This window comes from Ostrea edulis, chromosome 1, assembly GCF_947568905.1.
Source record: "Ostrea edulis chromosome 1, xbOstEdul1.1, whole genome shotgun sequence".
NCBI lineage: Eukaryota > Metazoa > Mollusca > Bivalvia > Ostreida > Ostreidae > Ostrea > Ostrea edulis.
This window is the reverse complement of record NC_079164.1, coordinates 59,676,674-59,703,027: the sequence shown is the minus strand read 5'-3', so window position 1 is coordinate 59,703,027 and position 26,354 is coordinate 59,676,674. Positions and strand designations below refer to the sequence as shown.

Sequence of the window (26,354 nt, the reverse complement as noted above, 5' to 3'; positions counted from 1 at the left end):
AGCCTGTGCTCGTTAGCAACAGGCGTTTCTCATCATTTTTTTAAATGTACACTTAGTATACATGTATTCATTGTAAATATGTTTTTGAAGAAGGCCCCGAGGGAGAGTCGTGCCCGCGATAATCAGCTTACGTTCTATAAGTAAGTACATTGTATTATTACCATATTGTTTTGATAGTTTTATATTGGGAATGCTAAGAAAATATATCTGTAACCTAATTTACAAACAAAAAACCGGTGGCACATTTTGCAAGTCCTTTTCAAGAAGTATTTCTCATGCGTTTTACATTATTGCTCTTTTGGTAGTCAAAAGTCGTGATTCACATCTTTCTATACGAAATGGTTCATATGATATGAATAAAGACTTGTCATCAAAAATATGTACAAAGAAATATGAATAAACATTTCTTTTAGAACTTTCGAAACACGGGTTTCATGGAGGAGCTCATGATATTATCTACAGTGTATTTTTATAAAAAATGAAAGCTCCTCTAAAAGAATACGTATCAAAGAAGTAAGTATATGTAGAATATATTCTGGCATGCACTGAAGAGGTGTACTTGCAAATACTTATATAAATTAACTCTGATCACTCAGGTAAAAATAGCTTTCTTTATCTTTTCCATATGGCATTTTTTCATGTACATATACAAGTATCATCGGTGTCGGTGCGTGTGCACTCCTTGGTTGTCAAGGACTTGGACTAGCTTGGACAGATATATCTCTACATTTATAATTACCTGCTTTATAAAAGACGATTTAAGTCAGGTTAACTTTTGTTGTAGATTGGCTAGTCGACCTAAGTTGCGTCCAAAATTGAGACGGGATTTTGACCAAAGTACACACTCGATCAAAATGCCACAAAACTCTAAATACTAAATTGAGCATCATTCTGTAAATTACTAATCATAAAGTATTGGTGTTTCTACAATACGATCATCAACACGACAATTTGCAGAATAATTCAGACACATGATTAAGCGACTCCTTTGTGTACCCCAGTTACAAAACGGACTTAGCCCAAGTCCACACAGCTGCCGAAGTTGTACAAAACAAAACAAAAATGGATTGTGGAAATGGGTCATTCTTTCAGGGATAATGTTTTAAGAGTGTCTCCTGAATACAATTAATTTCACAAACTCGAAACTTAAGATTGAAAAATATGCTGTTTATTTGGATGTTTTCCATATAACCAGTTTGACAATCACTGTTCACTGAGGCGAACATTGAGAGCAGTGAGAATTTTCGTCACCAGATCCTGTCTTCTATCTCTACTCTTACACTGTATACCTCTGTTCTTCAGCCACGTCATCAATGTAATGTTGTTCACTTTGTTTAACTGAAAAGAAATTTCAGGAATCAAGCCTAAAAATTGCATTATTGAGTTTCCCAAACACCAAAGAAATTCTAGACGAGGATCTGAAATCGAAGTATAAAGAAATGTCTGAAACACTAACGAGAAGGTGCCTTTTTAAAATTTGGCTTCATATGCAATTACAATGCACATCATTAGTTAATACATTATCGGTTTATACATGTAACGGGCACCAATACACAAGACATTTCACTTAAATATAGCCTTGACCTATTACGTTTGATCTAGAATCCAACAGATATATTCAAAGGCTTCCCATACTCTATAGCAATTATCAGGTGACCTTAAGGAATTATTTTTATGTGGTATTTATATTTTTTTTAGATGCACATATGCATGCTCAGGCAAGTCACAATGTACTATACTTACATTTCCAATGTTTTTGATATCCTTACCACTTGTAATGATAGCCATTTCCTCATGAATGTGACGTAGTTGTGAACAATGTGCGAATAAATCTTGATAAATAGGTACGTTTATTTCAACGGCTGATAAATCAAGCAGAAATGAAAGTAGAATGTAAATATAAAAAAATAAAATTTTATTTTTGAAAATACGATAGGGCATGAACTGCAACGCTTCACACTTTTCATAAAATTCTAACGTTCATGCCCTCATGTATTTTCCCTAATTCTTGAATCATTTTGGTGTGATACTAAGTAATAAACAGCATGTACCTGTTCCTCTCTCGCCAGAGCCTCAACGTCCACATTCTGTATCGTAGGCTTGGTCCGGGGTTTCTTCGTTAAGGAGACTCCGCTGTCGAATGTCTACAACGTTGTTTAAAATAACAAAGAAGTGAAGATGTGATCAAGTAGCTTCTTGAAATGTTGAAACATTTTGAAATCCGATCTGATTATTCCGAAACTTACCTCGTTTGTAATTCTCTTTTTCACATATACATCAAGGGACTGAATGAATTCGTCATCTGAATCAAGGTCCACTGATCCTGGAACTGGTTTCTGACTATGGAGGTCATTGATATATTTTCCGGTCTCACATCGTAAAACAGTCCCCAAGGCTTTACGAGTTGTTGTACTCTTAGTCTGACGGATATTTTGTGTAGTGGTTTGTAGAGATGCTCTGTGGAGTGATTTTAGGACCGGCATTGATTGGTGGATTGGCCGGGTACTGTATGGTGTTGATTGGTGGATTGGCCGGGTAATGTATGACGTTGATTGGTGAACTGGCTGGGTAATGGACAGCGTAGAAGGGTGGACTGGTCTAATACTGGATGGTGTAGAGGGAGAAGGAATCGGAACATTTGCAGGATTTTCTGCTTTGTCTGAAGACAAAGAACAGTAAATAGAATAGGATGATATCTAATAATAATAATAATATCTTCCTGCTTCGGGAGGCGGCGTGGTTTTAAGGTCGGGACCAATGGGGTACTTCTGACAAAAACAATCTGTTTCGGAACAAAAGCTAGTTTTGGGATATTTTTAAAGAATTCCCTATTGTTGGTACGATACCTCCTGATTATAAGGTATCTTTCTTTATAAAGCATCAAACACATTTTCCATTCTAGCATAAATATAATCAGATAATGCTTATCCTCCTATTGGAATTATGAGAGACCTATGATACTTGCGAAATTGTCTTGATTACATATATGAATTGTCCAATGTCGAACTTAATGTAAGCGTCCTTACAGGGAAATCTGTTGGGGAACAACGATACGTCACAATCCTTCTTTTTTAACTCGGTATATACCAAAGCATCACCCGGATCGTAATTCTTGAAATCTGTATTGCTGAAGATCTTAGAACAGAGTTTTGTTTTTTTATTAAGGTAAAGTAACTGCTTCTGATTTACATATTTGATCTTTTCGATGCATTTCATTAAAGACTGATTATAGACCAACTATTATTGCAAGTAGTTTATGCGTTGGGGGTGAATAAACAAATTGATACATAAACCATTTTGAAAAAGTAAAATCTTGATAAAAAAAAGTTTGAAAATGACTGTGGTATTAAAACCTCATAGACGCATTGAATACAACGTATACCAAAATCTAGATGTATATTTACTGATTTGTCAGTCTCTAATCTATATGTTAGTTTGTCTGTTGAGAGAAAAGAATGATGTTATTTACCCTGTGCTTGTACCATCATCTCTGAGATCTTGGATGCTACACTCGACCTTTCTTGGACCTAAAGAAAACATGTCCGTACTATATAACTTATGGATATTTAACGGGAACCCCCCCCCCCCCCCCCCCACTTTGAATTACTAAACAATCTATACTTACTCCGTGTGATATACTTAGTTGTTTCTGTCTTTCTTTACCCGAGCCCTTCTGTGGCTGATTACCCAACCCTTTTGTCTGTGTGCTGTCTTTCCTTGCTTTGAACACAGGAACGATTCTGGATGGTTGGGAACCCGGACTTGACATGGTTTGTGTTACAGTATTGCTGGGTTTTTTGGCAGAGAACCTCGGAATGATTCTTTCTTCACAATTGATGGTACTACTGGACCTCACTTTATCTGAGAGCAGTGGCACATGGCTGTCACGGGCAAGTGTATCCCTACTTCCCAAGGAATTGAAACCTTCATTCCTAGGTTTCTTTTGTGTTCCAAATCTCACACCTGAGCAAAGAACAGTTTGACTTCGATTCTCTGGGATTTTTGTAAATTCATCTTGAATACTTCCATCAAGATCTGTCTTTTGTACGCCTGTGTGAATACTTCCATCAAGATTAGTCTTTTGTACGCCTGTGCTTTCACCTTGCATGACGTTCTCCGCTTGTGAATTACTTCTAAAGTGGGATTTATTCGATGACATTGTGGAATGTACAGATGACATCGACGAAAACTGAGATGAGAGGTCACCACTAAATGACTTTTGAGACAAGACGGAGAAGTTTCTGTAGATGACTTTTCCAGGAGTCTGTTTTGTAGGACCAAGATTGGTGTTACAAGTCTTCCCGTGCTCCTTCTAGTAAAACACGATTAAATGTTATACATATACACTCTTTTCTTACCCCGTTCCATCCACTGAATTAAAATATACCATTCGTTTGACTACATACTTTCATTCTCATGCTCCCATCAAACTGAGATATGAATGTTACACATATGATATACTCTCCACCAATACACCTATCAACACTTCGCCGCGAGTTACGTCCCTTTGCGGGGTCAGCCAAAGGTCAATCGGTGAAAAACCAAGTTTTCATTCTTTACCTTACCAAATGTAAGATGTTATTACTGTGAATTTTAGCCAATTACCAAGTTTTCATACAAGTTAATGGGTTGCCCCAATCTGGGGCATATTGTAGTTGACTGCAATTGATGGGAAAATAACAGATGTCAAAGCTGCAGATAGGAAAATTACAAAGGCCAACGTCGGGAAATACGATTTTTATCCGGGAGATGGCGGACAAGGGACGTAACTTTTGCGAAGTGTTGATACGTGTATTGAACCACATTTTTAAACACTGAATACTGAAAATGCTCCGTCACATAAACATGTACTAGTCCTACAACTGTAGAATCTTTAGTATCAGAGGGGAGGCTTCTAAAATAGCTTCAGCAAGATATAGAAAATTATCATACCTATACGATTGTGAATTGTACATGTTAGTTTATAATATTGGCATAACAAACAGCAGCACTAACCTGATTAGCTGAGCAGAGATCCATTGTTAGATAGTTGGCTTTTGTCTGAAGCTGTAGTCGATAGCCACACACTGTGGGCATTTTGTTTTTCAGGTCCTGCATAAAAGCCACAAGAATTGGTCTGGGGTCCACCCTGGGGAGACAGTGAATGTCCCGAGCCCTCAGGCACACATTAGGGTAAGTAGTCAGTAGTTAAGGAGAAATAATGGAATAGTGACAATCGATTGAAATAATGGACAGTGAATGTCCCGGGCCCTCAGGCGAACGACGGGGCAAATAGATAGTGGTAAGAGAGAAATAGAATATATGTGGCGGATCCAGAGGGGGGATTACAACCTCTCCCCTTTGGTTGAATATATATATATTTAAAAAGGTACATGTAAGTTTTGGTCATATTTTAAGACCTTCACCCCCTCCCTTTTTTTTCTTGGGCAGAAAAGGTAAAAAACTTGGGTCGCAACCCCCTCTTTGAAAATTTTCTGGATCCACCATTGAATAGTGACATTGATAGATTAAAATACCGGACAGTGAATGTCAAGGGCACTCGGGCGCACGTCAGTGTAAAGTCAGAGGTTTGAGAGAAATAGTGGAATAGTGACATTAATAGATTGATTGATTTCAAAATACGTAAGAGTATGTAGTTGGGTAGATCAGTGTACTGACATTGACGTGTCAGGGTTAATAAGACACAGTCAGTAGTCAGGGTTAATAAGACGCAGTCAGCGGTCAGGGTTAGTAAGACGTCGTCAGCGGTCAGGGTTAATAAGAGGTAGTCAGTGGTCAGGGTTAATAAGACGCAGTCAGCGGTCGGGGTTAATAAGACGCAGTCAGCGGTCAGGGTTAATAAGACGTCGTCAGCAGTCAGGGAGTGTATCGGTATATATAATTATGACGGATAGTATGCAGTTTGACATCCTACTAATGAAATATTTCATTTACATAGTGAAAGCGCAAAATTTTGATTTGAACACATTTTATCAAGGTACATTGTATATATAAATACACATAATCCTCTACTAGAGCAAGTAATAGGTGCCGTGCCGGAATAAATCAGACCTGGGATCAATACAGTCTGTGTAGTTAAATGTACCAGCACCTGACGTAACATTTGAATTAATTTTACAGATGATTGTAGTCTTAGTTACAACGGCCATTATGTTCGTACAGGTATAAAAAACCTGAATTGTAGAATTATGCATTTCTGTATTACATTATCAATCTTTATTTCTACCAAGTAACTCTTTTTAGCTCATCTGAGCTGAAAGCTTAAGTCAGCTTTTCTGATCACTTTTTGTCCGGCTTCCGTTTGTTTGCAAACTTTTAATACTTTCAACTTCTCCAGAACCACAGGGCTAATTTCAGCTAAACTTGCCACAAAGCATGTTTGGATAAAGAGGATTCAAGTTTGTTTCAATGAAGTGCCACACCCTTTTTGAAGTGGAGATAATCAAGAATTAGTGAAGATCTTGTGGCATCTTTTTAAAATCTCCTCAAGAACCACTAAACCAATTTCAATAAAAATGGTACAAATCATCCTTGGGTTGAGGGGGTTTAAGTTTGTCCAAATGAAGGGTAATACTTCCTCCAATGGGGAGATAATTAAGAAAAGAAAAAAATAGGGTGGGGTCATTTAAAAATCCTTTCAAGAACCACTGGGCCAGAAAAGATGAAATTTCGTGAAAGCTTCCTAATACAAAGTAGATTCAAGTTTAAATCATGGTCCCCGGGCTAAGGTGGGGCCACAATAGGGGATCAAAGTTAACATGCATAATAGGAGACACCCTCAACACTCCTCTTCTCAAGAATAACAGAGTCATGATTAGCCATATCAATATGTAAGCATCCCCAGGTAGTGCAGATTCAAATTTGTGCAAATTGTGGCCCCAGAAAGTAGGGTGGGGCTACAATAGGGGATCAAAAGTTTACATGGAAATATATAAGATAACATTTTTTTAATAACAGCACTGCCATGATTAGTTATATAATTAAGCAGGCATCCCTAGGTAATGCAGATTCAAGTGTATTCAAATCATGGTCCCGGGGTATATTGGGGTAACAAAAGGGGATCAAAGTTTTACACCTTAATTTATATAGTAACATCTTCAAAAATCTTTATCCCGACAACAGCAGGGTCATGGTTAATCATATTGATATGCCCACATCTACAGGTTAAGTAGTTCAAGTTCAACATCAGGGCCCCAAAGGGGCAGGGTGGGGCCATAAAAGGAGATAAAAGTTTTATATGGGATTACACACTTTTATTAATTTAAAACAAATTATTTTCAAGAGTAGGAGGGTCACACTAAATCATATCGAATCGCAAATCTCCCCAAGTTGTGTGAATTCAAGTTGTTTTTATGTACCTGCAACTATAGTCGGGGGAATATTGTTTTTGTACTGTCTAAAACTTTAAAGCAATACAAGCTGTAACTGACGGAAAATAAATTAAAAAATAAAAGAACAAATAGTCAATATTTTTGTGATTGAATATATATAACTTAATAGAATCAAAGTGAATCTGAAGCAATAAACCCGTCAAATCAGCAGAAAATATAGATTCATAAATCATTGTAATCCTGTCAGTAATTCCTGATCGTAACCTCCGATGTACATTGACCTTGGAGGTCACCAGTTCGGAAAAAGCGAAAGAGAGGCACTGAGCACGTGTTAGATTTGTAAACAGTTTAACGTGCCAATTTTATAGAAAATTCATAATCAAAATTTCATTTGAGTGGCACATTTGCGTAATTATTACCTTTTTACACTTGCATAGTATTTCTAGTCATTCATGAAACAACGTAATATTTAAAACAACCGACACGTTTAGTTATTCGCGCCAGTTTCCGTCTTTGTATATGGCCTCGGTCTCAGCGACCCGATTATGTTCGGCAATCATCGTTCCCATGTCCGTGTATACGACACAATGGCGGTTTGTACGAAACACTCATTGTAGGTGTGCTCTCAAACAATATCCCCTTGTTTATTTTGCAGAATTTTTCTTGAGATCTTGGGGATTATATTAGTTAAACCAATAGGTGTTATTTGGTGAATAATTGGATAGTTGAAAAAATACCGTCAGTTACAGCTTGTATTGCTTTAAAGCTGTATGGTCCGAATTACAATATTTTTTTCCATCTCGTAAAAACGCTATTAAATCATCGGACGTATGTAGTTATGAGACTGTACGACATATCATAAATTATTTCACCTGTTTTAACCCAAATAATTTGATTTTAAATCGATGTTTACAAATAACCGCGTCACTCTGTCATTTCAAGTGACAGTCACGTGACCAGTTCAAACTTTCAAATCATTGGTGGTCTTATCTGTGTAAAGCTGTGTATTTTGTTATAACAGTACCGTACCATAAGTTGAATAGAAATAAAAATATCAAATACCTCTTAGTAATTCGTTGTTTTATGCTCTTACAGTCTTAAAACTAGACAGTTGCGTATGAACTAATACATCATGTTGGGATTCCCCTGACGCGCGTGGGTCTGTTTATAGACGTCTATTATGGGATGATTTATATATGTAGCCACTATATTTACTTTCTAAATAATATTCGCACTGTTTTATTTTACATGCAGATGTTTTCAAGCATGTAATTAAGGGAAAGTTAATAACTTTATAAAGTAATTAATCTGCTTTAAAGTAATTGTGTACAAAAATAATACATGAACATCGGGTCATACAGCTTTAACCTTGCTCATAACTGATAGGGCTATTTCATATGTCGATTTCTTGTGACAAGACTTTAACATGACAACAATTTTTTTTAATCTTGTGACCTTGGAGTTTGATCTGCTTTTAAGAAATTCAATAGCTCCTGTTGTAGAGCATTTATATTCTTATGGTAAGGCCTTGATTTCATATCATAATATGTGACCTAGAACAACATGGTCATGTTAGTCATATTGTTATTGAGGCATTCCCATAGTGTGTCAATTCAATTTCGTTTATGTCGATACCCTTTGGAGGATAGGTTGGGGCCTTAATATGGGTTCAAAAATATTCATGGGAATAAAGATTGAAAAAAATTCTTTTAAAAATTACAACAGCTGAACAAGAGCAGGGCTATGGTGATCCAGGTGAGTGATGTGGCCAGCGAACATCTTGTTTGTTTGATTAAATCTGTGATGCATTTCTGAAAAGAACTTCCAATTGTATGAAAATGGTTTTAAAATCTGGGGCACATCTGAATTTTTTTTTGAAAATCTCAGTATTTTCACTATTTTGTAATGAATTAATATAAAGTCGTATAGTAAAAGAATAGCGAAGACATGTATATCAACCGTGCGTTATGTATACCATCCAATACCATATGTAAATGTACGTTATTCACATACATATACCATACGTTTAACCCAACAAAAGTTGAACATATACACCCGACGTACAGAGTGTATGTAATGAAACAAGAGACCCATGAGGCACATCGCTCACCTGAGTCACCTTGGCCCTGCTGTTGGTAGCTGTGATTTTTAAACGATTTCTTTCATCAATCTTTTATCAATCAAAGGATCAAAACATAAATGAAAATGAATTCATATATCATAGAAATGTCTCAATACCAATATGACTAACATAATCTTGCTGTTCTGGATAATACCAAGGTCACAAGGTCATAGATCATGTTATGAAATGAAAGACCTTGCCATAAGAAATCTATATACAAAATATGAAAGCTCTCAGGAGATACTGAATAGGTCAAATTTTATTAAAAGTAGGTCATACTTTCAGGTCAAGGTCACAAGGTCAAACAACAAGACATAACAAGGTCTTGCCATAAAGCATCTATACATAAAATATGAAAGCTCTACCTTAATAGTTAAGGAGATATTGATTAGGTCAGGGGTTTTTAAAAACTAGGTCAAGGTCACAAAATAAAACACAATTGTACGACAAGGTCTTGTTGAAAAGAATCTATATACAAAATATGAAAACCCTACCTTGAATATTTCAGAGGATATTTACATGTAACAGGTTATATTTTCTTAAAAGTAGGTCAAATTCCAAGGTCACAAAGTCAAAGGTCATATTATGAAATGAAACGCCTTGCCATAAGAAATTCATATACAAAATATGAAAAACGCACCTTAAATTGTTTAGGAGGAATTAAATTATTCAGGAGATATTGAATAGGTCAGGGGTTTTTAAAATGTAGGTCAAACTTCAACGTAAAAAAATCAAACACCATTGTGTCAGAAGGTCTTGCCATAAAGACTATATATAATTATATATACAGAATATGAAAGTCCTACCTTAAATAGTTCCGGGTACATTTCATAGGTTATGCTTTCTTAAAAGTAGGTCAAACTCCCAGTTCAATGTTACAAGGTTGATTGATTGAATATTGTTTAACGTCCCTCTCGAGAATATTTCACTCATATGGAGACATCACCACTTCCGGTGAAGGGCTGCAAAATTTCGGCCTATGGTCGGCTCTTATGGCCTATGAGCAGGGAGGGATCTCTATCATACCACGCCTGCTGTGACACGGGACCTCGGTTTTTGCGGTCTCATTCGAATGACCGTCCCATTTAGTCGCCTTCTACGACAAGCACGGGGTACTAAGGACCTATTCCAACCCCGGTTGAAGGTCATGATATGAAATGAAACGTCTTGCCATAAGAAATATATACATGTATATATATATATATATATATATATATATATATATATATAGTCGTTGTGGCCGAGTGGACTTACGCACTGGTTTGACAATCTTGCTAGGCAGCGTTGTGATTATTTAGTGCTTTATATATATTAATTAATTGATTATCACATGTATCGTTTAGATCCTAGGGGGTAAACGTAAGGTTGGGTGTTATAATGGTTTGTTTGTGCTTTATATATATATATAAAGCACTGAAGAACCAACAACATTCAGTATCCAAAACTGTCGGATCTATATAGATACAATGGTCAGGGAAAATAATTATATAAAGCACTAGAATGACCAACGACATGAACAATTGGAATTGTCAAATTTTCGGGACAACCTGACGTGTCCCTTCGTCAGGACGGGAAAGGATTACATTATGGAGAAAACACAAATATTTAGATTTTCAACAGTTTGATCTAGGGGAGAATACCACGATGCACGGATTAATTGTTTCACCTTTTAATCGGCCAAGTTAGTTCGTCCATTAATGAATTTCACACTTTACCGACTGATACCACAGTGACCAGACATGATGAGTTCACGCTCTGATTCTTATTCTTTTTTGAGTTAATAACAGAGCCTGCAACATGTAATCCGCTGGAAAAGTGTTTAGCTAGTTTTGTAGTGTAGCTTTAGTGCTTATTGTTAATTATATTTGTGTTTTCTCCATAATGTAATCCTTTCCCGTCCTGACGAAGGGACAGGTTGTCCCGAAAATTTGACAATTCCAATTGTTCATGTCGTTGGTCATTCTAGTGCTTTATATATATATATATATATATATATATATATATATATATATATATATATATAATATACATATAAAGCACAAACAAACAATTATAATATATATATATATATATATATATATATATATATATATATATACAAAATATGAAAGATCTACCTTAAATAGTTTAGCATATATTGAATAGGTCAGGTCTTTATCAAAAGTAGCTCAAACTTCCAGGTTAAGATTATAAGATTACAAATGTCTTGCCGTAAAGAATGTATATACAATATATGAAAGCCCTAGTTTAAATAGTTCAAGATTTATTTTTAAAGATGTTTCCTGTATATGATATCAACATATAAAATTGTGGTCCCACACTACCCCAGGGACCATGATTTGCACATATATCAGGAAGCTTTCATGTAAATTTCAACTTTACTGACCCAGTGGTTCTTGAGAAGATTTTTCATATACATTGTACTAGTATATCAGCATATAAAACTTTGATCCCCTTTTGTGGTCCCACCCTACTCCCGGGGATCATATTTTCAACTTGAAATCTATGTCAGGAGGCTTTCATGTTATATTTCCACTTTTTTGACTAAGTGATTCTTGAGAAGAAAACTGTAAAAAAAAAAATTCCCCAATATATCTGAATGTAAAACTTTGATCCCCTATTGTTGCCCCATACTACCCCCTCCCCAACCATGATTTGAACAAACTTGGATCTACTCTATGTCAGGAAGCTATATATTCGCATTTAAAACTTTGACCCCCTATTGTGGCCCCACCATACCCCCGGGGCCATGATTTTAACAAACTTGAATCTGCACTATGTCAGGAAGGTTCCATTTAAATTTCAACATTTCTAGACCAGTGGTTGTTGAAAAGATTGATCTCCTATTGTGACTACCCCCTACCCCTGGGGGAAATGATTTTAACAAATGTGAATCTTCACTATGTCAGAAAGCTTTCTTGTAATTTAAACTTTTCTGTATATCATTTTTTTCAATGACAATTGTGTGTTACATGTATTAGGTAAAAAGGAGAAGAACTCGTAAGTTGTACAAACTTGCTTCTTATCCTTTTGTGTATATCATCTACAATGAAATATGTTCAGATCAACTTTACTGGTCCAGTGGTTCTTGAGAAAATTTTAAAATGAGCCCACCCTATTCTTGCCTTTTCGTGATTATCTCCCTTTTGATGGGGGCATGGCCCATCATTTGAAAAACTTTAAATCCCCTTCACCAAAGGATGATTTGTACTAAGTTTGATTGAAATTGACCCAGTGGTTTTGGAGAAGATGAAAAGTTTACGGACGGACGTAACTGTACCATACCCCGGTACGTTTTACAAAATACACGTACGTTGAACATATAGATTTGACGTGATTTATATTTTAAAAGATGCATGTTCCATATACCATACGTGCACAGTGGCGTATCCAGAAATTGTTCATGGGAAAGGGCAAAGCGACCCGCCTTTGTGTGAATCAAACCATACGTGGGATATTGTATTTTGTTGTGAACGTACTTCATACGATTCAAGAATCAATTAGTCTGGGTCTCCTTAAAAGATTCTTCTTACAAAGTTCCATTGCTGAATTACATTATTGGAGTAATCATTCCAAAAACTATTCACTATCAGTAAGTTAGTGACCTTCGACATTATGGCTTACAAACAATATCGGTCATCCACATCAGATACTCTTCATGAGAAGTTTTATTATTAAATCTCAAATGATAAGAATAGTTCTCATCCAGAAACCGGTTCTTCCAAATAAGTGACCTTGACCCTTGTCCTATTGATTTCGAGAACGATAAGGATAATCTTATAGGCATTGTGTCTCTTCCCTTGATATTTCATTGCTTAGTTGAAATTGGCCCAGTAATTCTGTAGAAGTTGAAAATGTGATATTTAGTAACGATGATGACGAAGGACAAATTTCAACCAGAAAAACCCACATTAATTTACAGTTAGTAATTGTTTAACCATCGAAAAGCTAAAAATATCCAATTTCATTGCGTCGACTATTGATGCATTAAATGATTTAAACGTTTGCATCCCTTTTCATACTGTTTTGCGTTTGGCTCTGTGTCATTCAAATACAAAGTTCATGTGTTGAGAATGGTCAATCTTCAGTATTAAAGAAATCAAATCATTGTACTGTAATTTATAGAGGTGTGAATTATGTCCTTAAAATTTGCAGGTCATAATGAATGAGATCGGACTACATTTTAGTGGATTTACCCAAACTTGGTCTGTCAGATATCAGTGTTGGTACAGATTAAAAAGGATATGTAAACACTCGGTCCCCCAGGGGTTTAAAATGGATTTGATAGTATATTACATCATCCTCAGGAAGTCGATAACCGTACTGCAAAATATAGGTACATATTCTACCTGTATATTTTTCTATTTGTACAAATGATAAAACTTTTTTGATGCGCGTACTGATAAGCGACACTGTGAAATCTTATTCAGTGCATTTTTAACGGAGAAACGTTTGACTAAGTCTAGTTTACGTCATTTTTAAAAACTACTTACCGAATTTTTCCAGTGCCGTTTGATGTCTTTGTATGTCCTGAATGGGCCATCTGTCGGCAATTGTCGACTTACATTAATTATTTCACCTTTCTTCATGCTAGTTTTACAAACAAAAAATTACTGACATACAAGTTTTCCACAATTCGATGAGGAGATAAAAACTTTAAGGCTCTGCAAAGCGGGGCATCCTTTCGAAACATAATGTATTGTAAGGTAACATTGCTGCAAGTACCGTTCAAATCAAAATTAGGGACTTCAAATTTTCCTTTCCTTCGTGACCTTTGTCTATCAAACCTTGAACACCACTAGGGAAACAGATCTTTGTGTAGGATAGTATCCTTGCATGTGTGATTGAAATCAAATATGATACATTACAAAAAATACAAGGGATTTAAGTATATCTAACCTTGAAAACAGAAAGGAACAGATATATTCCTGCAAAATGCTATTTCTACAAGTTTGATAAAAATTGAATAAGAAGTGCAATTACAAACTTGTTAACAAAGAAATTTGGAATTTTACGCCCAGAAACCTTGACCTTTATCATTAACCTCTGAAGAACAATAGGAACACAAACCTTTATGCAAATTACTAAAAGTTTAACAAAAACCAGATGACAAGTACATTGTATGTCTTGCACCCAAAAAATTTCAGAAGTTCCCTCCAAAATTTAAATGCATTTACGTATGAATCATTCCTGCAAGTTTGAAGAAAATCAGAAACGAGTCATGACCTAAATATTATACACAAGACTGAACCAACAAACAGCATGACGAAAAAATTAATGGGCAGGTCACTATGATATTAATTAACACCACAACCGTGTTGCGAAGGAATGACAACAATATACATGTACCTGGGCAATACATGACACCATGTTGAACCGATGGATTCTCCCGATATGACAAAGTTCTGATCTTCCATGAACTTCCGTTGGCTAGCTGGAAGAACCTCAATGTCACACAGCTAGAATTTGACAAACATAAAATATATATTATGCAAATTATATAGACAAAAACACAGTACATGTACATGCATTTCTTTTCCGTTATTCGATGTCCATAGACCTCGTACATGAATGTAATATGCAGGAACGAACAGATTTTCCGATTATTGAGTCAAAATAACGAACTAAGTACCCCAACCACTAAATCTTCCAAGATCTAAAGGGTCCGTACTCGTAGTATTCTGCTTAAGTTTCCGCCTAAGTCAGACATGTTCTAGCCCAGTGTCCGACCGTCCGCAACATGAATATGTGATACATGAAAATATTTTGTCTTCATTTCGTGAACAACAAAAACAAGAGGCTCCACTCAAATTATATCAAAACACTGCTAAGAAAGTAGAAGGAATTTAGAAAATGCTTCAAGACCTAAGTAAATATTTTTTTTTAAAATGACAATATTTGTAAATATTATCTTCAAACATCAGTTGAGGACATGCCAAAGTTATTGTTTTTCTTTTTGTATCTGAAATAAATGTTTATTGAAGCAAAAGTGATTATAACAAAAAATGAATGTAGAAAATAGTTACTTTCAATTTACATTTTTACTTCAATAACTCAAGTGATTGGTTCATATTTATGAACAAAACAAAAATACACATGTCTGGTATGTCCTTTATTGATGGTTCATGTAAAGGTTTCTCACCTGAAGCATGTTGAAAAATTGTTCATTTTCTTGATAAATGTACAAGCATAAAATTCAAACCATTTGGTTAGCGTTACTGCATCCTACGTGACAAGATTTTTTTCTCATATACATATATAGCTCTAAAACTTCATTGTTATTTCGGATTTCAAACATTTCGGTTGAGCATCACTGAAGAGACATTATTTGTCGAAATGAGCATCTGGTGCATCAAAATTGGTACCGTATAAGTTTTTACATACATATGCAATTAATTTAGCATACTAATATTTTAATATTTCTTCACGAAACAAAACAATTGACTTAGGCGGAACCTTAACACAGCGTTGCTAGGTAAACTTGACGGCGAGTGTCGGACAGGTCGAGCTGACTATGAGTGACCACCATCATACTTACCTGTAGAACTGGAAACCTGATGGTGGATGCTGTGAGGGACATGTGGAGTTGTGTATGGGTGACCACCAAGTCTATCTCTGTAAAGAAGTGTAGAGAATCACTGCCACTGAAGAAAAATACCAGGAACGACAACTCAAACACAGTACTTACTAACGGCGTTAAGGTAACCTTGGTGTGATAGAAAATCTCGACCTGGAAAATGAAAGAAATTATTATACCATAGATAGTTTTTTAAATGTGAGAATGGAGAATGTTACAGATGAGCTTGAAATTGTTTCTTTTATGTTTATTAATTTTTTTTTTTCGCAACTGATTTCAGTCTTACCCTGAATAAGCCATTGTCCTGCTTTGTTCCAGGAGGGGGCGATCCTAGCCAACAATGTGTAGTGTAGGCATGACTGAAACAGGGCTGATGTCACAGCCTGAGGGTCACTGGACTAAACATAATGACATTTAAGAAATAAATTTCAATTTTGTAAACACACGAGGGCATGAACTGCGATGCTTTACGCCAGCAGTATACAGGAATCAACATCACAATGAATTGTGTCCATTTACCTAACCTGCATTGTATTCACTTTATGTATAACTTTTGTTTATATTCATGTTTATTTGTTCTATGTAAAAACGTTAAACCTATAAACTGTATGGTTCTTGGTAATAAACAATACAATACAAAAATATCAAAGAAGTTGCAAACAAATTTCATGTTGAACATTGAATGAATATCAAGTATTATGAGATCGGGTGTGGTATGCACGGGTGGGTGTAAATGTAGTCCGGGACATACATGTATGTCCCGCGATGTCCGATATTGATTTTCGCCGATTTATCGTTATATGATAGTTTTTCTTTAAATATCTTACTAAATATGTTTTAAGGCGATCACCAAGAGTCTTTATTGTGAATTTGGCGTGTGAAAATTGCCCAATCATTTATAAATGGTTGTTATTTATTCTTTAGGGTGTAAAAGTAGTCCCGAAAATTTTACGAAGAAAACGCATTTTCGGTTTTTGTTTACGCCTCGTTAATGTATAAAACACATATAATCTTTAAGTATTGTGCCCTGTTGATAATCCTAAGACACCCTTATTTCTGGTTATTTCATACGATTACACTGATTAATATTGTAAACGCCTTTTTATCCCCCTTTTCCCTCGGGACATCGCAGTTAATTGAGATATTAATAAAAGAACCGGACGGAGATGAAAACATCAAATCCGTATTCAGGTAAGGGCTGGCATTTATTATCAATATTTATAACATTGATATATCACTTCGTTACAAACTCAAAAATAATCTAATAGCAATGTTAATGTATTTCATAGAGGTTAATGTAATGTAATTCATATATAATAGCGTGGAATATAGAAAAATAATAAAAGTGACATTGCGTAGGGGTTGTTAGCCGTAAGTTAATCAAGCATGTAAAGTATGTCTAATTTAATTATATTGTTCAGTTCTTGCTACATAGAGCCCTCTATTAAAGAGCTATAATCTTAAGATTTTTCATTTGATATATATTTTGCTAAATCTTTATTTTAGATTTGAAATATGTACATGAACCCTTTGCTGTAAACCTATGTACACAATTTTGCAATGGAAAAATTGTGCCATTGTATTAGAAATCTGTAGTTGTTGGTTTATGAGCAGTCTACATCCAATAAAATAACTTGAAAATCAGCAAGCACATCGCTCATACATTTTAATTTTCAATATTAATGGGGAAAACTTCGACACCCAATCCAATAACTTGAAAGAATTTGACCATTCAATTTCAATGCTCATTATTTATACTTATTATAAATTATAATATTTTATGTATCAGTTATAATTAAATTTTCTTACTAAACGTGCGTTTCAAAACATTTACCTTGCTATTCATAAAACGGGTTCAAACTGTCAACTTTTTCCGGTTTTATTTTTAGACTAGTGTTGTCGAGTCAACCATCAAAACGATGTCCCAGAAAAAGAAGGACGAGCATTCATATAGCATGTTAAATATTTAGAAAATTCTTTTGTTATATCAAACAATATCTAAGCAAAATCAACAGCAAAATAAAACACATTAAAAATTTCATTTTAATTATTAACAAGGCGAAAACAAAAACCGGAAATGTGTTTTCTTCATAAAATCTTCGAGACTACTTTTACACTCTAAAGAATAAATAAAAGCCATTTATTAAATAATTAGGCAATTGTCATACGCCAAATTCACAATGAAGACTCTTGGTGATCGCCTTAAAACATATTTAGTAAAATATTTAAAGAAAAACTATCATATAACGATAAATCGGCGAATATCAATATTGGACATCGCGGGACATATGTCCCGGACTACATTTACACCCACCCGGTATGCACGTATCTCCGATTGAAAATGGCAATGGCCGCTTTTAGTTTATTTCGACTGGAGAGTCGACTACAAACACAATATTTCATAATATAAAGTTATAGAAATGTTATCTATGGTGGTATTACACCCCTAGAGTAATCTCCTCGGGTGGAGTTTGGTTGTTTGTTTTACGTCCCGTAGAGAATTATTTTCAAGAATATCGAAACGTCACCAGATTGACTTGTCCGAACACATAATGAACTGGACCGGACAAACCACAGAAAATGTATCGCTTGGATTCGCATTTACTGTATTATGAATTTCTTGGACTCTCATACATCCTTAAACTTCACTCAGCAACACATCCCTATGTTGAGAATTCTTGCAAAACGTATATCTTCAAGCTCTTTACAAAGGACCTAGCTTTAAAACTGTGAGAGGAGTTTAAAAAAACAACCATGCACTCACTTTATAATATTTCCTCAAAACTGATATAGTTCAACAACGTATACTTCTCTCAAAAATTGAAGAATATAAAATCCTTGCCACATGTCACTGATGTACATCTTCAATATCCATACAACAACTATGTAAAACAAGAAGGTCCTCACTTGTAATATGGACAAATCATGCAAAACCAACAGTTCTGTGTTGAAAATATTTCTCGAAAATTAACCAAGTTCAACAACGTGTAAATATTTCAATCATCAAACAAAATTAGAAAATTGTTGAGAATTAAAATCCTTGCAATAGATCTTCAAGTTGTTTACTGCTTCTGTAACTAGCTATAAAACTGACAAGAGTTAAAAGGACAAAACCATGCACTCACTTTACAATATTTCCTCAGCACTGACTAAGTTAAACAACATGGAATTTTCTTAAAAATCAAAATCCTTGTCACATTTAAATCTTCAATACCCATACAAACATTCTGTAAACAAGAGGTACTATGAGCAATGCTCACTAAGAATACCCCCCGCTTACCCCAATCTCCCAAAGGGTGTTGGTAATAGGTATAAACTACCTCTTTTCTGAGTGTAAATAAGAAATGGCACGACAAACAGAACCATATTGCTACTTCGATGTCCAGTGCGCGTGACCTTTGACCTTTTGACCCCAAAATCGATAGGGAACATTTTCATCCCATGGGTAATCCATATGTATGATATGGTGACTGTAGGTGGAAAGGATAACGCTTTAGAGCCCGGAAACCATATTGTTACTTTGATGTCTAGTGCGCTTGACCTTTGACCTTTTGACCCCAAAATCGATAGGGAACATCTTCACTCATGGGTAGTCCATATATATGATATGGTGACGGTAGGTGGAAAGGATAATGCTTTAGAGCCCGGAAACCATTGCGTCTACAGACGGACGGACGGACGGACAGACAGACGGACAACCCGATTCCAGTATAACCCCCCCCCCCACAACTTGTTGCGGGGGGTATAATAAGAAGGTCCCCACTTGTTAGACTGACAAATAATGTACTCCCTATGTAATATTTCACCAAAACCGTCCAAGTTCAACAAAGCGTAATTTTCTCAAAAATTGAAGAAAATCAAAATCCTTGCCACATGTACATCTTCAATACCCATACAAATACTCTGTAAAATAAGAAGGTCCTCATTTAAAAATTGTGGTAGGAGTTAGCCGGACAAATTATGTACCCTCCAGATAACATTAATTTTCAAATAAAGGCGCAAAACTCCTCCAAGAGAGTTGAAAGTGGATCAAAATTGCAGCATGATCTAGAGTGACCCACAAAGAAGCTTCATAGCAAGTTTCAGCTTGATATGTGACAGAGAAATGAAAATAGAAACAGAAAACCTCCAACGGACGGATAGAATGACGGACGTACAGACATCGCTGTACCATAATACGTCCCGTTTAAAGACAGGCGTATAAAAACGAAATATATTATTTTTAGGGCTTTCCACCTTTCTGTGGAAAGTCCTATTGTTATTGTTCTGTTTATTATTTTCCTGCCGTCAAAAAAAAAAATGTTCGTCTTAAGACTTATTGAAAAACTTTATAGTCCATCATATAGTACTTCTTGAGAAACGAATACAGGTCACCCAACGTAATTGAACTTTGACCCCTTACGGAGTTATTGGACCTTTCGCAGAAATCATTGTTATCGCTTCTACTTTTTAACCGTAAATGATAGGAAGATGAAACCTTTTCTAAAGCATAGAGGGTAATTAGTAGAAGCGAAGAATTTCAAATGAAGGGATTCAGTGTCCCCTATAGGGAGTTATTGCCTCTTTACGTTTTGCGATTTATTCGTAAAACATGTCGAACTTCAGAACGCTTTGTCGTAGAGACATGGGACCAACTGGAATAGGATACTTTACCTTTGACCTTGAAAATGAGGTCAAGGTCAAAGTCATCAGAAAAGAGGAAAAAATAGCACTTTTTATTCTCTCTTTCCTGGTTAAGATAGCGTTGAAATTTTATATGGGTAAGTATTGACTTCTTGATTGGTTTTGATAGTATGCATTATAACTTTGAACTTTGACCCTTCTGTGAATTTCGGAGACTCGCGTTGAAAACCTTGTTATCGCTACTCCTACTTAACGGAAAGTCATAGAGACATGAAACCTTCGCTAATGAATTCACAGTAAAACCCTCTTGCAAAGAAAAAATAATCAAAGGGATACGAAACCCCTTAAGCATAGTTATTGCCCCTGAAAGTTTCCAATATCATTAACTAAGCCTATAACTTTTATATTAATATAGAAACATGGGACCACTTGCATTGAGACCGATGACATTTGACCTTCAAAATGCGGTCAAGGTCAAAGGTCAAGGTCAACATCAAAATTATTGGGTTTTTTTTTTCATTTTCAAGGTCTTTCATAGTATTTTTAGCATTGAGAAGCTAACCGAAAGGAACCGAAAACCGCTAAACAAAGTTGTTGCCCCTGAATGTCTTGATTAACCTTTTTTAAGCTTATAGCTTTTATATTAATATAGATAGAGACATGGGATCGTTTGCATAAAGACCCTTGACCTTTGACCTTCAAAATGAGGTCAAGGTCAAAGTCATCGTGAAAACTATTATTTTTATTTTCAAGGTCGTTTTGAGTTTCTAACATCATCTTAAATATCTCTTTTTAAATCATCGTAGGTGGAAAGCCCTCTAATTGTTCGCGAACAATTAGGATTACTAGTTTATATTTACGTTTTACATTCATCTCTGTCAAAATATTTCCAGTCGTTATAATAGTACTATACTTATCTAGATACATACGTACATTGTTCACATTCATGAGGAAAAGGATATTATTTCAATTAGACAATATCGAAGATAAATACATGTAAATTGGAAAAATGGTTACACCATGCTCAACGTCACGGCCATGAGTCAGTGGACTGAACACATGCAATGGCATAAAAAATTTTCATGCCAGGTCTGACGTCACGGCCAGGAGTCAGTGAACTAAAGAAATGAGATAGCCATGATCACACTAGGCTTGGCGTGACATGTATTACAAAATGTTACATAAAAATGATTACACCAGACCTGGTGTCATGGCCAGGAGTCACTAAAGAGAATGATATAGCGATTATCAAAACAGAACTGACGTCACGAGATTTGGGTCACCCAACTAACCATACAGCATACAATTGCAACAATCATCACCAAAGGGCATTTGGATCGAGCCCATCCTCAGCACTTCACCGCAAGTTACGTCCCTTGTCTGCCAGCTTACTATAGAAATTCTTATTTCCCTACATTAGCCTCTGATCTTCAGCTTTAACATTTGTTGTTTGTTTGGTTGTTTTTTGTTTCAATTTTCAATTACAGTCAACTACAATAATGTCCCAGCGTGGAACTACCCATAAATCTATAAATATGAAAACTTAATAATTAGCTAAAATTCACATTTATAATCGCTTACATTTGGTAGGGTAAAGAAGGAAAACTTTGCTATTCTCAAGTTGACCTTTGGCTGACTCCTCAAAAATGGAATAATTCAAATCACTTTTGATATGGGTATTAAATAATGGAGGAGAGTAAACAAAATTTATCTTGACGGGACTTGACCTCTAAAATGTAGTGGGTAAACGATTATAAAGAGAAGGTTCCTGACGAGACAATGCGATAATATGACCTGAAAAGGAAACATGGACATTTGGAATTTCTTTCCCATGATATTGTAAAGTGACAGTACTTTGCAGTAATCTTGCATATACTTTATATCAGATGGTCTGTGAACATGTGGAAACCACGGTCTCAGTTTCATGTACTTACTGACAGTGACTCAATGTTTCCATTTTCATAATTTTAAAGAAATACATCATACACTGTACCTGTAAGCCAATTTTGGAAAACCTTGTCTGTAGTTTCCCGGTGTTAAACAAAGCTCTCTGAAATCAAATGCTTCCATTTTATAATTTTTACTGCAGTGAAAATTACTATCGAGTTCCATGTTATAAAAAAACACTCTGAAATCCAAATACTAGTAATGATGTTCTGTACTATGAGTATACAGTGATGTTGACTATCGGGTTTCCAGTTATCAAATTGTATGACACTATGAAATTCAAATAGTACCGTTCGAAACATTTACAACTAGTTTTACAAAATTATAAAACAATTTTTGGGGGGTATTTTTTAACTCATGGCCATCTAGTTATCATGGTTGAACACTTAAAGCGTCTCTAATAAGATTTATTACCTTCAATACAAGGTGAAAAACATTATCCGAATTAAAAGATGGCGTTGCAATAATATCTGGTTCTGTGAATATTAGCTCTCTGCAAGATAAAATGAATATTTTAATATTTTTAACCTCATATATGTTCTATGACTAAAAAATTTGATGGCAAATTGGTTCAAGTAATCCCCCTTTAAATGTAAATAATCGGTTTGTCGATTACCTGACAATCGCCGAAACAGAGAGTTAAAAGGTGAACTTAATATGGCGATCATCCGGGTTTGATCGCCGGAGGTAGCAGCTGATTTAACTGGTCCATCATATTTTCTCTCTTTACCTTGTTACATTTGGTGCCTCAGACCAGCTTATACAGTTTACGACAGAATATGGGGGGGGGGGGGGGGGTTAGATGTAGAAGGAGGGAGGAGCAGGTCGGTCCAGGGTTTGTTTACAGAGAAACCACAACACTCTCGGTAATTGACGTGTCCCTAAACAACTACTCCCATTCTAGAAACTTGGACCTTGTCATGCGACCTTCACCCTGAAGTATATTTGACTTTTTAATTCTCTAAACATAATTTTTATTTTGTATAGTGAACAAAAATTCTAACTATGCTTGTGAGCAACTTCAAAAAGATAAAGAGGCAAAAACCTATCGTGCCATAAATGAGTCAACTTCTATTTTTTCACTACACAAGTCATTGAAAACAATCACTTTTCAAATTCAAGGTCAAACTACACTTTTTTTTTTACTATTAACAACATAAGTGTCTACAATTTCTGCATTTTCTCAGAGGATTATTTCTTCTGATCACCATACGCAGAAACACGACAGTACATTCAAAGCTTTTGTTTTACTCCTACACCGGAAATATGATAAAATGGAGTACTATAAACAATCGTCATATCTTTGCAATTGTTAGTCAAAGCTTTTCTCATAAAACTCCTTCAAAGAAATTTATGTCCAGATGCTTTCGATTTCATAATGATCTATAGAGTAAAATGACTTCAGAATGATTTTTAAAACAAAAAGTACTTTTTCAATTAAATATATAGCGTAAAACATGGAAAATGACTCATCTAAGGCACCACGCTACATAGGACATGTGGAAATATAAGCATTAGGCCTAGTGTAGTGTTAAGTTACACTTTTCTTACAATATGTTTTAAAATCAAATTCATATAAAAATTTCTTGACCTAGAATTAGAAATACAGTTTTCAAAGCTCTAAAGTTTTACACTGGAATTTTTAAACTTTTCAGATATTTCTGTAGGCATGTAGGCTATTGAAAAGGTTAACTTGTGATAAAATTTAGACCAGAAAATTGTTTTCAATGAAATATACATCTTCGCTCGCCAAGGGTTTTCGGCCCACTCCGCTCCCCATGGGCGAAGATGTGAAATATGACTGTAGATAGTCCCGTGCAACCAGACGCTCTGCTTTTCCCGTAAATATCCGAAGAGCAGGATTTACAACTAGAGTATTTATAAAAACTTTTGTACTACCGACGGGAAATGGTAAAACCGTTTTATCAAAATTACTTTAGGAGGCAAAAGTGAAAGTACAATTTCCAGCTGACAAAGAGCTAGCTGCAGAACTGTAGCTCTCTGAAAAAATATTTTGACATAACAGAGAGCTACAGAGCCACCCCTTATAAAAACCTTTGATTTACGGCGCACAAAAAGTTGCGCACGGTTGAGGCCTTATATCGTTGTATTCTTGAGTTGCTGTTTCATATATTTAATATCAAAAAATTCTTAACATATTTTCCTACTATACTTGTGTCTAAACATACCTTCAAATATTCATTAAAGCCCCATACGACCTTAAAACTCCCAGCTTCAAATGATTTCGTTTATGTTAGGTAGCCGGGTCAATTCGAATCCTGGTTAATTTCCATACTTGCACAATAACGTCTAGATGTGAATTCATATCCCCACAAATATTTTAGTTAAATATTTCAAATAATGTAGCATCCCAGTGCCTTTAAATAATAATTATTTTAATATCTAAACTCACGGCAATGCGGCTTTCATTAGTCTGGTGCGGTCTCCATCCCTGCCACACGAATGTTAAGGACTTTAGTAGCATTTTCATGAATCAAGAGCTTATTTTAGCTTTAGAAAAACTTAAATTTTTTAATTTCTATAAATTATTCGTATTAATGATAAATGAAGAGCAAATACATAACATATAACGAATTTTATGAATATATACCAACAACAACAGGGTACGAATTGACCCGGCTACCTAACATGGCAACGTAAACAAACGAAATCATTTGAAGCTGGGAGTTTTCAAGTCGTATGGGGCTTTAATGAATATTTGAAGGTATGTTTAGACACAAGTATAGTAGGAAAATATGTTAAGAATTTTTTTATATTAAATTTATGAGACAGCAACTCAAGAATACAACGATATAGGGCCTCAACCGTGCGCAGCTTTTTGTGCGCCGTAAATCGAAGGTTTTTATAAGGGGTGGCTCTGTAGCTCTCTGTTATGTCAAAATATTTTTTCAGAGAGCTACAGTTCTGCAGCTAACAAAGAGCGTAATTTTTTTTTCATTGTACATGAAGTAATGATTTTCCCATTAGTATCACGAATGAAGGATCAACTAATTAGCATCAAATTTCGGAATTGACTGTTTATGTCAGAGAGAATCCAACGGAAACTAAATTAGAATTAGCGCTCCCCAGCGGTAACAGTTATTATCGCGTGTCTTTACCAGACTCTCTGCTCGTCGGAGATTTACGGAGACAGCCGAGTGTCTGGTTGAACGAGACTAGACTGTGGATAACTTTGAATCTGCATGACAGGGATGACGTATAACGTCCCCTTTTATCTAGGCCTATGTGGCTATTTAAAATGTGAACTTCTTGACAGTATGACCCCAAAATGTCACACTTCACTGCATCACACTAGTTGTTTTTTTTATACACCCCTCCTCTCTTCCTTTGTGAAATTAAATTTCTTTTACTATAGCCTACATGTGTGGAAATAAATCATGTCCTAGCTATTTTACAATTTTCATCATAATCCAACCCTTTTAAACCGCAATATATAAATATTAATCTTCTTAATTATCTTTTTTATTTGTATTACAAAAGACACGCCTGAATATATGGAGTTTCATTATAGAAATAAATCAAGTTCAAGGAGAATCAGAATGCTGAGAAACACGTTTACGTGCAACTTACCTGCATCTTATGATGTGAGGTTGAAGAGACGATGAAGTTTGAAGGTTTCTCGTTATACATACAGTGATTGCTATCAGTTCCTCTAAAGGAGGACACTCAGCCAGTACAATGACAGGGGTACAGCTATTATCTTTGCCGTACATTGCATATGCACAGTACTCGT

The 26,354-nt window shown here is 35.4% G+C and overlaps 1 protein-coding gene and 1 long non-coding RNA gene across 7 annotated transcripts; one reads left to right on the top strand and one right to left on the bottom strand.

Moving 5' to 3' along the window:
• The first annotated feature begins 8 nt into the window (after positions 1 to 8).
• On the top strand, positions 9 to 16,674 carry LOC125649431 (uncharacterized). 4 transcript variants are annotated; one of them, XR_007360689.2, is made up of 5 exons: positions 10 to 140; positions 5,089 to 5,172; positions 13,609 to 13,789; positions 15,998 to 16,154; positions 16,311 to 16,674. It is a non-coding gene; the product is annotated as an uncharacterized LOC125649431 (long non-coding RNA). The 4 variants fall into 4 exon arrangements; XR_007360686.2 differs by having other exon boundaries at positions 12 to 140; positions 15,903 to 16,154; XR_007360687.2 differs by lacking the exon at positions 10 to 140 and adding an exon at positions 2,594 to 2,675 and having other exon boundaries at positions 15,903 to 16,154.
• Positions 1,147 to 26,354, bottom strand: LOC125649413 (uncharacterized protein C18orf63-like). Of its 3 annotated transcripts, XM_048876974.2 has the most exons (15): positions 26,192 to 26,354; positions 23,015 to 23,093; positions 22,647 to 22,703; positions 16,317 to 16,428; positions 16,142 to 16,183; positions 15,992 to 16,068; positions 14,803 to 14,912; positions 13,947 to 14,043; positions 13,700 to 13,776; positions 4,996 to 5,176; positions 3,626 to 4,312; positions 3,470 to 3,527; positions 2,247 to 2,659; positions 2,052 to 2,144; positions 1,147 to 1,338 (listed from the first exon to the last, which is right to left on the bottom strand). In XM_048876974.2, exons 1-15 carry the CDS (start codon positions 26,332 to 26,334, stop codon positions 1,204 to 1,206), a joined length of 2,361 nt encoding a protein of 786 aa, XP_048732931.1. In that variant the 5' UTR covers positions 26,335 to 26,354; the 3' UTR covers positions 1,147 to 1,203. The 3 variants fall into 3 exon arrangements, with proteins under 3 accessions (XP_048732931.1, XP_048732918.1, XP_048732924.1); XM_048876961.2 differs by lacking the exon at positions 13,700 to 13,776 and having other exon boundaries at positions 4,996 to 5,091; XM_048876967.2 differs by lacking the exons at positions 13,700 to 13,776; positions 23,015 to 23,093 and having other exon boundaries at positions 4,996 to 5,091; positions 26,192 to 26,322.

What these genes read in the sequence shown, in the direction of transcription:
- LOC125649413 (XM_048876974.2), bottom strand. Translation starts at nt 26,334, where the DNA reads ATGTACGGCAAAGATAATAGCTGTACCCCTGTCATTGTACTGGCTGAG. An exon ending in AGGTTACCTTAACGCCGTTA is followed by an intron (nt 16,069 to 16,141) that starts GTAAGTACTGTG and finishes ACTTCTTTACAG; the next exon opens with AGATAGACTTGGTGGTCACC. An exon ending in TGGTGTCATGTATTGCCCAG is followed by an intron (nt 14,044 to 14,802) that starts GTACATGTATAT and finishes TTGTAAAACTAG; the next exon opens with CATGAAGAAAGGTGAAATAA.